The sequence below is a fragment of the Nelusetta ayraudi genome, unplaced genomic scaffold (genome assembly GCF_046127955.1).
Source record: "Nelusetta ayraudi isolate G7.1 ecotype Tasmania unplaced genomic scaffold, CSIRO-AGI_Nayr_v1 ptg000020l, whole genome shotgun sequence".
Lineage (NCBI taxonomy): Eukaryota > Metazoa > Chordata > Actinopteri > Tetraodontiformes > Monacanthidae > Nelusetta > Nelusetta ayraudi.
This window is the reverse complement of record NW_027466070.1, coordinates 777501-792472: the sequence shown is the minus strand read 5'-3', so window position 1 is coordinate 792472 and position 14972 is coordinate 777501. Positions and strand designations below refer to the sequence as shown.

General features: G+C 48.9%; 1 protein-coding gene across 4 annotated transcripts in view; it reads right to left on the bottom strand.

The window, feature by feature from the left end:
• The window catches only part of cep290 (centrosomal protein 290), a 30539-nt gene that overhangs the window by 572 nt on the left and 14995 nt on the right, over nucleotides 1–14972 (bottom strand). For 3 of the 4 annotated variants that reach the window (XM_076027220.1, XM_076027221.1, XM_076027222.1), the window contains exons 27-50: nucleotides 14583–14734; nucleotides 14275–14386; nucleotides 12780–13235; nucleotides 12528–12692; nucleotides 12011–12118; nucleotides 11796–11930; nucleotides 11440–11709; nucleotides 10282–10389; nucleotides 10000–10199; nucleotides 8713–8926; nucleotides 7493–7630; nucleotides 6614–6835; nucleotides 6002–6118; nucleotides 5764–5906; nucleotides 5340–5495; nucleotides 5112–5235; nucleotides 4210–4881; nucleotides 3860–3994; nucleotides 3685–3771; nucleotides 3400–3564; nucleotides 3172–3294; nucleotides 2158–2330; nucleotides 1535–1676; nucleotides 692–818 (exon numbers count right to left, since the gene is read on the bottom strand). In XM_076027220.1, coding sequence (XP_075883335.1) covers nucleotides 692–818; nucleotides 1535–1676; nucleotides 2158–2330; nucleotides 3172–3294; nucleotides 3400–3564; nucleotides 3685–3771; nucleotides 3860–3994; nucleotides 4210–4881; nucleotides 5112–5235; nucleotides 5340–5495; nucleotides 5764–5906; nucleotides 6002–6118; nucleotides 6614–6835; nucleotides 7493–7630; nucleotides 8713–8926; nucleotides 10000–10199; nucleotides 10282–10389; nucleotides 11440–11709; nucleotides 11796–11930; nucleotides 12011–12118; nucleotides 12528–12692; nucleotides 12780–13235; nucleotides 14275–14386; nucleotides 14583–14734 — 4444 coding nt within the window. The remainder of the gene's footprint in view (nucleotides 1–691; nucleotides 819–1534; nucleotides 1677–2157; nucleotides 2331–3171; nucleotides 3295–3399; nucleotides 3565–3684; nucleotides 3772–3859; nucleotides 3995–4209; nucleotides 4882–5111; nucleotides 5236–5339; nucleotides 5496–5763; nucleotides 5907–6001; nucleotides 6119–6613; nucleotides 6836–7492; nucleotides 7631–8712; nucleotides 8927–9999; nucleotides 10200–10281; nucleotides 10390–11439; nucleotides 11710–11795; nucleotides 11931–12010; nucleotides 12119–12527; nucleotides 12693–12779; nucleotides 13236–14274; nucleotides 14387–14582; nucleotides 14735–14972) is intronic. The other variant, XM_076027223.1, reaches the window with a different exon arrangement.

The following is a 14972-nucleotide window of genomic DNA, read 5'->3' as shown; positions in this document are numbered from 1 at the left end:
GAAAATTTGCGAAATTTGGAACTATGTCAGATAAATGCTTTGTCTGTCATTATATTCATACAGTATATTTGTTTAAAAACGTACGCTGTCAGAGTACAACAATATAACACAGGTGCGAATATTTAAGCAAATTAGGTTAAACAGGAGTCCACAATAGGAGGTGAAAATAAAGACGAGAGTCGTGACTAATCTGGGGGGAAAAAAAGTTTGATAAATTAGTCGGCAACAAAAATAATCGTTAGTTGCAGCCCTAGAAAAAAAAGCTCATGTTTAAAAACGTTTGCTTCCAAGTTATTCACTGTGTGACCTTTGTGAAACTTCAAAGGGGTCCTATTATACAGAACTAACTGACTGATGGTTAGCGCTGTCGAGGGTTCAGTCCCAGACTGGGGCCTGTGTTGTCTCCGGGTTCTCCAGCTTCCACCCACAATCCAAAACATGCACGCAAGGCCAATTGGAAACTCGTGTGTGCATGCTGGTGCGTGTGCGTGTGTGCGTGTGTGTGTGTGTGCGCGCCCTGCTTCGCCCCATGACAGCTGTGATGCGCTCCAGCAGAGCCCGCGGGTTCAGCAAATGGATGGACTGTGAAAATGTTTTTTTTGCTTTACTGTATAAAAAATGACAACTTCCTCCCTGTCAGACCTGGTTTATTGTCCCAGCAGTTGGACTCCACTGACCCCCTCAGACTGACCTGGCTTGGAGGACGTTTCGCCGTAGCGCTCGCTGTTGGCGCTCAGCCTCCGTTTCAGCTCCGCGTTCTCCTTCTGTAGCTCAGCGCTGGTCGCTCTGGAAATTGTGAGTTTTTTCAACTCGTCCACCTGAGAACAAACGCAGTCTCAGTTCCAACACCCAGCCGTCAGCACGGTGACAGTCAGTGTGCGATTACAGATCATTCTGTAGCACACCATGATATTCACCACCGTGTCCTGAGCTGCACATCGTTACAATTTGACTCAGAGTGACCGGGATTACTGTCACGTGGCCGTGTGGTGATTGTTCCTATAGGTCAGCCGGCAGCCAATGGGAACGCTGCTCTTTGATCTGGATGATCTGATGCAGCTCATCGCTCACGTCAGCTGAACGTTGACAGTTTATTCTGCAAACCTGTTTCCATAGACGTTCTAATGCAGCGTTTCTCAACGGGTGGGTTGCGACGCAAAAGTGGGTCATGGAGCCGCTTCCTTTTTTTAAAATTATTATTATTATTATTATTATTATTATTATTTTTATTATTTTTATTATTATTATCATTATTATTATTAATAATAATAATTTAACTTTTTTAAAAGGGATGTTAGAGAAAAAGAGAAAATGTTGGCATTTATTTTGTATTCCACACAATTCAATTCAATTCAATGACAGAAAGGAGGCTCGCGTTTTTATTTTTGTGGAATACATTTGTGTCGCAACTTCATGGAAAGGACGCCACCAGTTGAGAACCACTGTTCCGATGCCATCTCCTTCAGAATGTGCGTACAAAAAAAAAAGTACAGTTTGACCCTGGGGGCTCCGGACGACTGTTTCCTGCCCTCACCTGCTCCTCCAGCTGCCTGATGCGGCGCCCGGCTCGCTCCTCGCCCTCGTCCATCTCCTTGAGCCGCCGCCGGAGCTCCGACACCCTGGCCGTCTTGAGGGAGAGCTCCTCCTCCAGCTCCTTCATCTTGTTCTCAAACATCCTGCAGAGACCAGCGCAAGTCGCACGCTTTTATTTTTTTTTAAAGAAGCCTTTTTTTTTTTTTCTCTCTCTCTTCTCGCTCACTCAGGGAGGCACCTGGGAATGTGTAATCAATACGGAGGGCAAGTGGGGGAGCTTTAAAAACAGTAACGTGAATAATTCTCTGAGACAGATGTTGGACGTGGAGTCGACATCAGCTGCTGATACGAAGGCGAAATATGAGCAGACGATTCCAGATCTCTTCCCAGTCGACTGCACATGTTGTGGATTAGCAGCTGAACAGACAAAGACGCAAAAAAAAATAATCTGCAGATGCTTTAAAAAGTGTTTAGAGTCTCACTTAAGGGAATGAAGTTAATTGAAAACTGGTGGATCCCAATAAAAATGGGAAACATCCCTCGGCTGCTTCTGCACCGTAGCAGCAGAACGGCAGAGTCAGGAGGGGGTTTGACGGAGTGAGTGTTGGCCTGCGGGCCGCCTACCTGGCCAGCACGGACGACTTCCTGCCATCCGTCCCCACGCCAGAGGCGGCGGCGGGCGTGGCCAGAGCCGCCTGCAGGCGCCGCTTGGTCTCTTCCAGCTCCGCCTCCAGCTTCTCATTGGTCACCTCCAGGCTGGTCTTGCTCACCCGAAGCTTCTCGGCAGATTCCACTTCCTGTCGGGGGTTGGAGATATCGGGGGTGGGGGGGAGGGGCGTCCGCGCACACGGGTTACACGACGAGGACAGTCTGGCCTTTCACAAGACGCTAATTAAAGGAGAACGTTTCGCTTTGGCAGTTGTGACGTTTTCATAGAAACAGTTTTGAGTTTATGGCAAATAACTTTCTGCACACAGAATGACGCAACAATGCCATATTACGCAAAACGAGGTTTACCAACGTTCCATCTCATCAGTTAATGTCCCACACAAATCAAAAAAGTCCATCATTCACTTCTTCTGTTCTGCTCTACTTTTCAAAGAGTGTGCGCTCTGGGAAATCAGACCTTCATGATGTCACAAAGGGCGAGGATACCACCCCCCGCCTGTCATTCTTTTAGGAAGAATAATCTGCAATAATAATTCATGAATAATAATAATGACAATCATGTGTTTTCTGTAATGAATATTTGGCTATGATTCGTGACTTGACTCTCGGCTGCAGACCCGGTTGATGACGATGCAGCACGTGCCAAAGTATAATAATAACAACAACAACAACAACAATGGATTAGATTTATATAGCGCTTTTCTAGGCACTCAAAGCGCTATACATTGAACCCATTATTCATTAATACCACGTTCACACTGGTGGTGGGAAGCTACGTGTAGCCACAGCTGCCCTGGGGCAGACTGACGGCCCCTTTGACCACCGTCCAACATCCACTCACGTTCTCACGAGGCAATGTGGGTTAAGTGTCTTGCCCAAGGACACAACAACAGACTGAGATGGAGCGGGATTAAAACCTCCACGCTTCATGTGTAGCCACCACCACTAAACCCTGCTGCTGCTGCTCACCCTTCTGATGTCCCGCCGCAGGTTTTCATTCTCCAGGACGACCCTCTCCAGCCCTCTGGTCTTGGACTCCAGCTTGGACGCCAGCTCGGCCTCGGCGTCGCTCTTCACTTTCTCCACGTCCACCTTCACAATGAAAAGGGCAGAGCAGAGCAGAGCGGTGAGGTCGGAGGTCAGAGGTCAGCTGTCTCACCCACTCCCCCCCCCCTCCCATCGGCGCGAGCTGTCAACCTTGAGCTCGGCGTTCTCTCTCTCCAGGGCGGCCACTCGGTCGGGACTGGCGGCCGCGGTGGTTTTCTTCAGGTTCTCGTTCTCCCGCTGCAGCCGCTCCACCACCTTCTTCATCAGGCCCACTGTTTTCTCCAGCTCCGGCACCGTTTTCCCACTCTGGCCGGCCTGGCGGAGTCAGAATTTGTTTTTTCAATTTGTTTTTTTTTTTCCGAACTAGACACAAATGTGGACTCAAACTCAAAGTGCACAATAAAATCAATCGAGAGAGGAAACGAAGACACGAACTCCACGAATATGGGCCAGTTTCTTCTCCAGCTCCACGACTTCCTTCTTCAGAGCGCCGTTCATCTCTTTCAGGTCTGACACTTGATTCTGAGAAGCAGGGGAAAGTAAAAAGAAGCAACAAGTCACGACACTGAGTGAACTGTTGGAAGCTGAAGTGTGTGAAGGTCCCTCTCACTCTCAGCCGCGGGACGTCTTTGACGTTCTGCTCCAGCTGGAAGCGCAGCTCCAGGTTCTCCGACTGCAGCCTGAGGTTCTCTTTCTGGACGTCCTGCTCTCGCTGCGACGGGGTGCCGGTGCCGCGTCCCGACGTCTGCGGGAGTTTCACAAGGGGGGAAAAAAAAAATCATTGATGGGAGGTTTGTTTAGGGGGAAGAGCAGAGGGGGCGGGGCTAACACCACTGCTGGAGGAGGAGGACGAGGAGGAAAGGCGGTTCCGTTCTGGAGGGTGAAGGTCAGGGAAGGTCGTCTGTGTCTAAAAGAAGCCACTGGCTAGTCTGGTTTTGCTACCACAGCACAGCCGCTGACCTTCCCAACGACCTTGGGGACCCCCCGAGGTCTGATGTCCGGCTGGCGTCCAGGATGGTGATGGGGGTCCGTCCTTCTTCTCCTGCTGCGAGGAGGCGGAGCAGGTGGTGAAGCCGCTGCGAGTTCTGACTCTGGCTCGCCGTCCTCCGCTGCTCCGTCTCTCAGCTCTGCTGCCTCTTCATTTTCTCCTTCTCCTCCTCCTTCTTCTCCTCCTCCTTCTTCTTCTTCTTCTCCTCCACCTTCTCCTCTTTCTTCTTCTTCTCCTTCTGCTCGTTCTTTGGAGTTTCCGTCTGCCGGCTTGTGGAGCTCTGGGTGATTTCTGCTCGAGGTCTGTCCCTCCTGTCCTCCCTCCACCAAATCACCTTCGGCACTGGCAGGAACATCTGCTCCTCCTCCTCCCTCCTCATCTCCTCTCAAATCCTCTCCTTCGCCCGCGGCGGCGCTCTCGACTCCGTGGCTCCGCCGCTCTTCTCCTGCCACGGATGCGGAGCTTCCGCTCTCGCTGAGGCTGCGGCTCCGCTCTTGGTCCCGCCCATGTTGGTCAGCCGGGACGTCCCCTGCGACGGCCTCGGGGTCGGGAGTCCGCGGGCGCAACTCGTCCTCCAGGTCGAACGTCGCGGAGCAAATTTGGCTCAAGCGAGAGGGGGTTTCGCCCTTTGGTGGGGGTGGAGTCTGGGGCGGGGCCAGAGTCAGGGGCGGAGCATAGATGAGTACAAATGATAAACAGAGAGATGGTGAGGAGCAGCGACGGCTGGAAGGAAGGAAGGGGGGAAGGTAGGAAGGAAGGAAGGTAGGAAGGAAGGAGGGAAGGAAGGTAGGAAGGAATGAAGTGTCTGGGACCGGCGATGAATCACAGCTTTGAAATAAACTTTTGCCTCAGCGTGTGTGAGAGCGCCACCTACCGACGGCCTGGACAGCGGCTCCTTGGAGATCTGCTCCTCCAGAGACTCCACCCTCTCCTGCAGGAACCGGTTCCTCACGCTCAGCGTCTCCATGGCGTCGTCACGGGGCAGCGCCTGCTGCTGCCTGCGGGCGTCAAAAAAGCAAAACGTTCCAAAGTCATGACGCTCCGACTGCAATAATCTCTCCACTAGGGGGAGCTGCAACACAAACGCGACTGGATTGGTCACCTGATGCTACGGATTTGGGTCTCCAGCTCCGCGTTCTTCCTCCTCAGCTCCTCCATCTCCTGCTCCACCTGAGTGGAGCGCAGCGCCACCACCTGGTCGGCCGTCACCCCTCGGGCCTTCAGCTTCTTCTGCATCGCGACTTTCTCCTGCTCCAGCCTGCCGAGAAGTGGGGGAAAAAAAACACCTTCTATCCTTGTGCAACTTTATCATCTACAACAATACAAGTCCTGCCTGGAGTGACAAGAAAATATATTGCAATTTATTAAATACACTAGTCATATTTTTTTAAAGCGTAAGACAACCAAAGATTTCGTGAATTAAGGAAAATTGAACGCTGAAATAAATTGTTGAAATTAAAGAGGGACTTTAATGAAAATTGAAAACCCAACCAATCTTTGCTGTCGGAAGCTGCTGACCGGCTCACCTGGCGAAGAGCTCCTTGAGCGTGCCGAGCTGCTTGGCCAGCGACTCGCTCTCTCGCTCCTTCTCCTTCAGCGAGCTCTTCATCCTCTCCATCTTGCCGTGCCACTTCTTGCCCTCCTCCCATCGCACCACTTCCTCTTTGGCCTGGGAAACCAGCGGCAGCAGACGGCGGTGATCAACACGGCGGTGATCAACACGGCGGCGGCAGCTCATCATGGACAATCGACCGACCGACCCACCTTGTCACGGTCGTCCCTTCCGTCCTTCTTCTCCGGTCGCTTCTCCAGCTCGGACTCCAGCCTGCGGATCTTCCTCTGGAGGTTCTCCACGGTCGACTCTTTTCCATCTGGGTGGTTCTGTGAACACATATTCTGTGAATATCTGTGAAAACAGGAACCTATATCATCACTCGAGAGGTTCTCCTTTTCCTCAGAGATATTTTGATTTGAGATCCCGACAAGTGTGAAATAACACCCGTAGGCCAAAGAAAACACAGGGACTCTTTTTGGGTTTCCAGGCCGTCAGATCAGTGAAATATCTGCGAGCGAAAACGTCTGGCAGGTTCGTCCGACGACCTGCTGTGTGCCGACCTGTCGACCTTTCTGTGTTCAACGCAACCGGGTGAAAGGAGCCTTTTGTGAAGCCGCCGCCGCCACAGTTTGCAGAAGCGATTAATTAGTGTCGTCTCTCCACAGGCAACAAGACAACGCGCTCCCTGCTCATCTCCAGCCGAAAGTGACGGATGCGCTCGGATCTAAATCCTTGTGAACGTTTTACCCCAACATTAAAAAAACAAGCTGGGCCAGTGATGGAGGTTGACCTCCACCAGGCGGTGGCGCCGTACGGCTGACCTGTAGGGCGCCTCGGAGCCTCTTGATTTGCTTCTGGAGCTCCTGGATGTCCTGCTCCTGGGCCTCCTTCTCGCTCTGCAGGCGCCGCTGGAGCCGCTGGCTCTTCTGGAGCTCCTGGTTCAGCCGGTTCACCTCCTCCTTCAGGCTGCTCTCCTGGCCTCGGGCCGCCCTCGACGACTCCTGCGCCGCTTGGAGGTCGTCGCTGAGCTCTTGCACGCGCGCCTGCGCAGAGGGGTTATGGAATTTTTAAAATTAGAAAATAAAAAAATAAATAAATCACAACGCAGAAGGGTTAAGTTAAGAAGGGTTAACTGGACATGTTCTCGCGATCTTGTAGACTTTTAGCAAAACGTCTTTAAGATGGCGAGAACACGTCCAGTCGCCTTAACTTAAAGGTCCAGTGTGTACAATTTGCCTTAAATTATGATTCTTATATTGGTAAAAGCTTCACATACAACCCATAAATCCACAAAATAAAAGTGTATACTCACGGTACGATAAAAGTAATCTGGTTTTCCTGCCCTTACATGTAAATAAGAATATACACATATATCTAAGGAAGTCGTGGATGGACAATCCAGCCCCCCTGACAGTGCAGTTCGTATTTAGGGGGGACGCTAATAAACCAACAAAGAAGGAGGTGAACGAAGTACCCAGGTTTGTGCTTGCAGGCCACTGTAGTTCACTGGCAAGCTTGGGAGAGGGAAAGTACGGCGTACTTAAGGAGACTTAAGTGAAAGAGATTTACAGTTTTTTATGGACTATCATGATTCAAACTGCCACTTTTGATGAGCGATCAACATGTTTTCTGGAGGCATCACAGACACACGGGTCCGAGACGACATCCAACATCTGTCCCAACAAGAAGCTCTTCCCCACCTTCAGGTCTTTGGTGTGTCTGTCCACCAGCACCTGCACGTTCAGAGTCTCCTCCTTCTGCGCAGCGCTGGTGATGACCTGCTGCTCCGCCGTGGCTGTCATCTCCGCCCGCAGCTCCAGCAGGACCTTGCTGAGAGCCTGAGTGGGAACGGGAAGGCGAGCAAGGTAGTTCAGAAATCTCACAGCGACTGCTTGAGCTCACGTGTTGTGGGAAAAAAACTCCCAAAACCAAGCATCCATGTGTCTGTCCTGTGACCATCTTATATATATGCACATACATATATATATATACACATACATATATATATATACAGTATATATATATATGTATGTGTACACATACACATGTATATATGTATATATATATATATATATATATATATATATATATATATACACATACATACATACATACATACATACATATATATATATATATATATATATATATATATATATATATATATATATATATATACATATATATATATATATATATACATATATATATATATATATATATATATACACATATATATATATATATATATATATATATACATATATATATATATATATATATATATATATATATATATATATATATATATATATACATCAAAATATATATCAAAATCGCTCATCAAAATATATATATATATATACATACATATCCCTAATATAAAATAAGATAGAAAGAAAATTTAAAGAAGCAAAATGAATAAAAAACAGAAAAGAAAATGTACAGAAAAGAAAGCGTAGAAGAAGCACAGCTTATTTGGGCAACTACAGTGAAGTCAAGCAAATATGTGCATATCACAAGATGCAATTCAAAATAACATAGCTCAAGTGGAGATAGTATAAGTTAATATAACATAACCTAATATATATATGAGGCAACTTGTCCGTGCCGTCCCCTGAGGACAGCTGGCACTGGTTGAGTGCAGGGGAAGTGGGTTTCATTGGCAGCGACCATAAAAGCAAAGCATTTAGCTTTTATATATACTTTTTAAACTTTATGTGCAGTAATGGTTATTGTTTTGGGTCCGGACGCGCTGGGTTATTAAGTTATGTTAAATTAAATGCATAAATGCATTAAAGGCTTTTGGGTGCTGACTTACAGCTGGAGAAGACATCTAACGAGCATGCGTTCCTGTGAATCAGACACACATCCAAAACACAGAGAGCAAACATCCCGAAAAACATAGGAGGAGAAGAACCTTGAGCTGTTTCTCCTTCTGGGCGAGCTGTGCCTTCAGGCGTTCCACCAGGTTCTTCATGGTATTGCTGGGGGAGCGGATGTTGGCCTCCTTCTGGGCCGCCAGCTCCATCTGGAGGCAGCTCACCTCCTTCTCCATCTGGCCGATGTGGCTCCTCTGCTCCTCCATCTCGGCGGTCAGAGCCTTCACCTGGGCGGCGCGGCACTCCTCCAGCCTGCAGAGCACGGCCCAGATGCACACGTGTCATTACCAGCGACTGAACACCAGGGGCGCCATTGCGCCGTCTATTTAAATGGAAGGTTCTGAGGGCCCACGACTGATTTGAGTTTTTTTTTTGTTTCTTATCGCTCAGTTACGGCTCATTGGAAACAGCAAGATAAAGCTTGACACCGCGATGTTATGTCAAGGTGTTTCCCTGTTCCTATTATTGCACCACCATCATCATCATCATCATCATCATCATCATCATCATCATCATCACAGAGCAGTGGCTTAGTGAGCAGGAACTACTAGCTTTACACACTAGACTTTATACATCAAAGGAAAATAACAACAAAACAATTAAAAATGCAGTTTGCTTCCAAACCGAACAGCAACATCTCTTTTCTCTTTTCTTGAACATTGTGCTTCTTCACCAACAATTCTGAACCATTCAAAAAAACTTTGCTTCATAAAATTAAAAAAAATAATTAACTAGGAATAAGGGGGTGTGTCACTCTGGGTGTCACAAACAGAGCGTAAAATGGCAGCAGCTGGACTCTTTTTGCTTATTATCTGTGACTGTAGTGTTGGCTGAGTCTTGACCGGTCTTCCGGTCAAGACTCCGTCCAGTCCGTCCGTCCGAGTCCGTCCAGTCCAAGACCGAGACAAGACCCTCTGGAGAGCAGTCTTGGGACCAATCCCGAGTACTACAACACCACTACTACAACTATTATCAACATACTAGGAACTATGATCTATCTATACGGTCAATTTAAAAAACAAAACAAAAAAACAAAAAAAACAAAACTGCACAACTTGCTCGGAAGAATGCCTAATGACAGCTAGCATAGCCGGCTTCTTAACTCATTAGTGTAAAAAAAAGTCTTGCATTCAGAACATCTTGACCTGCTTTTCCCGAGACAACAAGATCCATAAATCCAGATCTCCAGACACGGACAGTAAAGGAAATTAATTCATTATCTCAGGACATTAAATTATACTAGTGCCAGCTGCTGCTGCTGCTGTCGCCGCCGCTGACCACAGCGTTGTGGCAAAACCCCTTGGATTCCATAAAGAGTGGCTCACTTGGACATCTCGTGGCCGTGCTTCCTGGCCTGCGTCTCCCTGGACGCCCTGTGTCTGTCCAGCTCGGCCGCGGCAGCGTTCAGCCTCCCCGTGGTGGAGGAGAGCGAGGCATCCTGCTCTGCCACCGTCTGCTCCAGCTCGGCCAGCCGCTCCAGGTGTTTGTTGGTGGGCACCTTGAGGCTGGGCTTCTTCATCAACTCCTTAAGAGACGGAGAGATGGGAAAAAAAATAAACATGCAGCGGCGTTTGTGACTTTGAGGCTTCCGAGCGGCTCGAACGGACCAGCGCCGTCTGTCTGAAGTGGTCCAGCGACGTGTCCGTGTGCAGGTTCAACTTCTCGTGCAGCGACCTCAGCTCCTCATGGTGCCTTCGGATCATATCCTCCTGTTCCTGGAGACAACACAGCTTTGTGTTAATGACACAGACAGAACAAACAAGAGGCGACTTGAACTGATTTAACTGTTAGAGATTGATTCATTCTCACTGACGGCAGCTTTAGCCAACACTGAAAAACGACTCCACACTTCTTTGCAATGTCACAAGTTGCTTGTGAAAAAAGTGGCTTTTTAACCATCTCTATGTACTTCTATGTACACGTATTTATGTACTTATAGATGTAAGCATAGAGGACAGGCCATAAAAGGGACTGAATTCTTTTTTTTTTTAACTTTAAATTTAGTCCCTTTTATGGCCTTCCTGCTTTAAGGAGCACTTACTTCTCAATGTAATTTGTCTCCAGAAATGTGTTTTTTTGGGCCGATAAAAAATGCAATTTTTTTGTTCAAAAAAAGAGAAAGAAACCATAAAAAACTGAGACAACGAATGCAGCATATTTGACTACACCATTTTTTCACAGTCACTGGGATTCAGACAGAAAGAGGTCGCAGGTCGGTACAAAGCTCCACCTGATTGGATTAATCTCCATTCCTTTTTAAAGTCCATCAACTCTTTTTTTTAATCTTCAGATCGAACCTGTTTTTGTTTTTCATATTATTTTGTTTTGTTTTATCATTATTTTTTTGTATAATTCAAAAAATGTAATGGTATTTTAATGCCCCTCCCTCATTGTGTATTGTATTGTTCCAACCATTGTTCCTGGTTTTCTTGCTTGCGATGAGGTGGACGGGGCTTGGGGGCTGTGGAAGTCGGAGAGCAGTAAGTTTTGTATCTGTTGTTTATTATTGTATTGTATGTTTTGTATTATTTTCTTGGGTCTGTATTGGGACCCCCTTGACAACAAGGGGCCATCCTAAATAAATTGAAATTTAATTGACGTTGAATTTTATATTCAGTCAACAACGCCAAATCACAAAAAAATCATCGACTCGTCGTCGTTGAAGTGCCTCTTTTTTTTGCCACACAGTTTGCCTGCATTTTTAAAATCAATACGCCACGGAGGATGCAGTGTTATAGTACATCTGAGCCGCGGTGTGGCCGTACCCGTCGAGCCTGAGCCAGCTGGCTCTGGCTCTTCTTCAGCACGTCCTCCTTCTTGTCCAGCCGGCCCTGCAGGTCCTTGATGGACTGGTGGGCCAGCTGCAGGGCCGGCTGGCCGTCGGGCTGGACCTCCTCCTGCCGGGCCAGCTCGGCCAGCAGCCGCTCCCTGCCGGCGGCGGCGGGGAGCCGCAGGCGCAGCTCGTTGATGACCCGGTCCCTGGACACCAGGCTCTGTTCGGCCTTCGTCAGCGCCGCTTCTTTCTCCTTCAGCTTCTGCGGGCGGTTCGGGGCGGGAGCGCGGTCAAGGCGTCAGGTTGGAGAGCACGAAAACACAAACAAACAAAGAAAAACAACTGCACCTCATCCAGATGTTTGCAGGCGGCCTTGGTGTCCGAGATGGTGCGGACGTGCTCTCTGATTTTGGCCAAGGCAAACTCCAGCTGCTGAGCGAGAGGAAGACTCGGGTCTGGCAGAGGTCCCGTCCCATCTTCGGACTTGAAAGAAAAAAATACAGCGTTCAGTTGGTGGTTTACCTGCAGGAGTATCAACGTTGGAGTGCAGAGACCGGTCGAACCTTCCCGGTCCTGCCGACGATGTCACTCTGGTGCTTCTCGTACTGGTCCAGCTGACGCTCCAGCTCCACCTCGCGCTGGTCCCAGACCAGCTGCTGTTCATCTTGACGCTTGGAGCAGCAAGGACAAGATCAGAGTTGACTACCGCAAGGGCGACACACTTCCAGAGGTTTCAATAAAGGAGCAGTTTATAAAAAAACAAAAACAAAACAAAAAAAACCCTGCGCCCTGGCAAATTGGTTGAATGTATTTAAACAATCAATTATTTAAAGAAAGCAGTATTAAAATGGTCCAGCACACAAGCCCTGTGTTTACAGCCTCCTGCTAAAACTGCTGCATTTTCGTGTTTCTGTGTTGGACCACCTTCATGTCTGGAAGGAGACACAGATGAGGGCCATCTTGTCACCGACCTGCTAGAGTTATCAGTGCCCTCTGTGACATCACAAAGGGTCAAGCTCAAGACAATTGAATGTCGGAAAGCCAACTTCAACCAACCTGCTTTTTTTTTTTGATCCTCACCATGTTTTGATGCACGATGTCTTGTTCCAGCGAGGAGATGTTTCTCTCCTGTTCTGCCACCAGGTTCTTCAGGTACTGGTTCTCCTCCTTCTGGGCCACCAGCTCCCTCGCGTTCCTCAGCTCCTGCAGCCGGATGTCCTCCATCTTCTTGTGCCACTCCATCACCTGATTTTCCAAGCAGAGGCTCCTTGAGTTCCTTTTGCTGCTGCGAAGGGACATTCCGACCAGAGCCAATCAGAACCGGCGACCGACCTTCAGGGCCCCTTTCACGTCCTTCAGCGTGGCGACGAGCTCCTCCAGGCCTCGCAGCCTCAGCTGCAGCTCCTCGGCCCGGCCCTCCGCCCTCCTCCACTCCTCCTCGGCCCTCCTCCGTTCCACCTGGGCCCGGGCTCTGTCCTCTTGGAGGCTGGCCAGGGTGGCCGACAGCTTCTCCTGCTGGGCGAGGGGGAGCGCCCCGGCGAACTGCCTGTGCAGCGCCTGGATGGTCTGGCGCAGGCGCCTGGAGCGGTTCCTGCTCTCCTGCCGCGCCAGGAAGAGGGCGCGCTCGCCGCCGTCCAGCTGCTGCTCGGCGCGGAGCTTGTGGGCCTCCAGCCGCTGGACACTGGAGGCAGCCGACGCCAGCTTGGCCAGGGCCACCGACTCGCTGAGCTGCAGGGCCACCACGTGCTGGTGGAGCTTGGCGATGAGGGCGCTCTGGTCGGACTGCGACTGCGGGGCAGGACGGGACAGTGATTGGAAGTGCTTTTTAAGTAGGGGAGGAGCCCGTATCAACAAGGAAGTAAAAAAATCAAGAACGGAAACAGCCTGGATTTATTAGATATTTTTTTAAAAAAAGGAGAATGCAAGACAAAGATATCGCTGCAGAATGTTTGCAGAATCAAATCAAGAACATTTTTTTTCCCCTTGATTTTGCTTCATAATAACACAAAGGTGTGTTCCAGTAAACAACATCAAGAATACTGTGAAAGTATAGGAAGCAGTGAATATGATGAAGTTATTCTCCATAGTCTGTTCTTTTCACATCGTGTAATATCCACTTGGTCGCGTTGCTTCCATTGTCGTATATTACGGTAGAGCTTTCATCCAATCATACTCCAGCTAGCTGGTGTTGCCAGGTGCCATGAAATCTGCTTGCCGCTGTCAGTGAAAGGACCTCAGTTAGTTGCGATAGCCAATCAGATCTGAATTTTGCACGTACGTGTCCTGTGATTGGATAAGAACCTGAGAACCTTACAGACTGAACCCAACCCGGAGATCCGGCTGCCACCCCGACGAACCCACGATGGTTGAAGGAGAATATGAAGGTTTAGTTGCCCAATCATCTGCAATTTAAAATGTACATACCGTGGCGCACTGGTGCAGCAGATGCGCCAACGTGTTCAATTGTTTAATAATTTAACAGTTCAATCGTTGGTCTCTCCTACCAAGCGGCGGCAATGCACAGTTTACTGGACAAGTTTGGACAAGAGTTAAAGCTCACTAGTGTCTCTAAAAATCGCCTTTTTTGTGAGTTTTGAGAGTATCAGTGGCCTTAGTTGCTTCGTCTTAATTATGATTTCATAATGGTGCTTGGGGAAGCTACGTTTTATTCAACTATGACGGTGATGCAATGTGTAAGTGTGCTTTTCTATATATTCTCAAGCCTTGCTTGGCGTCATAGTTTGGGTAATATTTGGGTATTGCCATTTCTATTGGGAGCAAAAGCTTTGGCCCGTGTTTGCTGTGTTTGCTGTGTTCTCTGAGGTACCTGGTAGTCCAGCAGTTCCCTCCGCAGAGCTTCGACCTCCTTCCCTCGGGAGTTTTGTCGAGCCTGAAGAGCCGACGCCTGCATCACGGCCACATCCGACACTTCCTGAAGCCTGTGAACAAAAAAAAGAAAAAAAAGAAAAAAATTTAAAAATTAGAATAAAAACAAACACCACAGTGATTCTGATGAAGAAATGAGATTCGAATCACAAAGATCCAAATGAAATTTTCAGACAGCGCCCCCTGCTGAACTGCTGTAAACTCTCGGTCGTCTGCGCAGCGTCTTCTGGCGAGATTACATAAGCGCACCTGGACACCTCGACGCGGAGCTCCGCCTCAGCCTTCTCCAGCTCGCCGATCCTGCCGCGGTCGGCGTCGCTGGCCTCTCTGCTGACGCTGTTGGCCAGCTCATCCCTCAGCTCGCGCTCCACCCGCTGGGCCTCCACGTTCAGCTTGGCTAACTGCAGGGGGGGCAGATGAGGACACGGCGGCTGCCGACAATGTTCTATACATGCGTTACGTGGAAGCTCCGGGACACGGCGGAGTGAATGAGAGGCATGTGATGAAGCATGAAGGGAGAGCTGTACAAGACGCACAATTACGCCTTAACATCAGCCAAGCAGTACCGTAAAGCCACAATGTGAGCTTTTCATATCAGCGCCAACAAATCCGTCAATGTTGCGACAGCCGGAGTGCCGT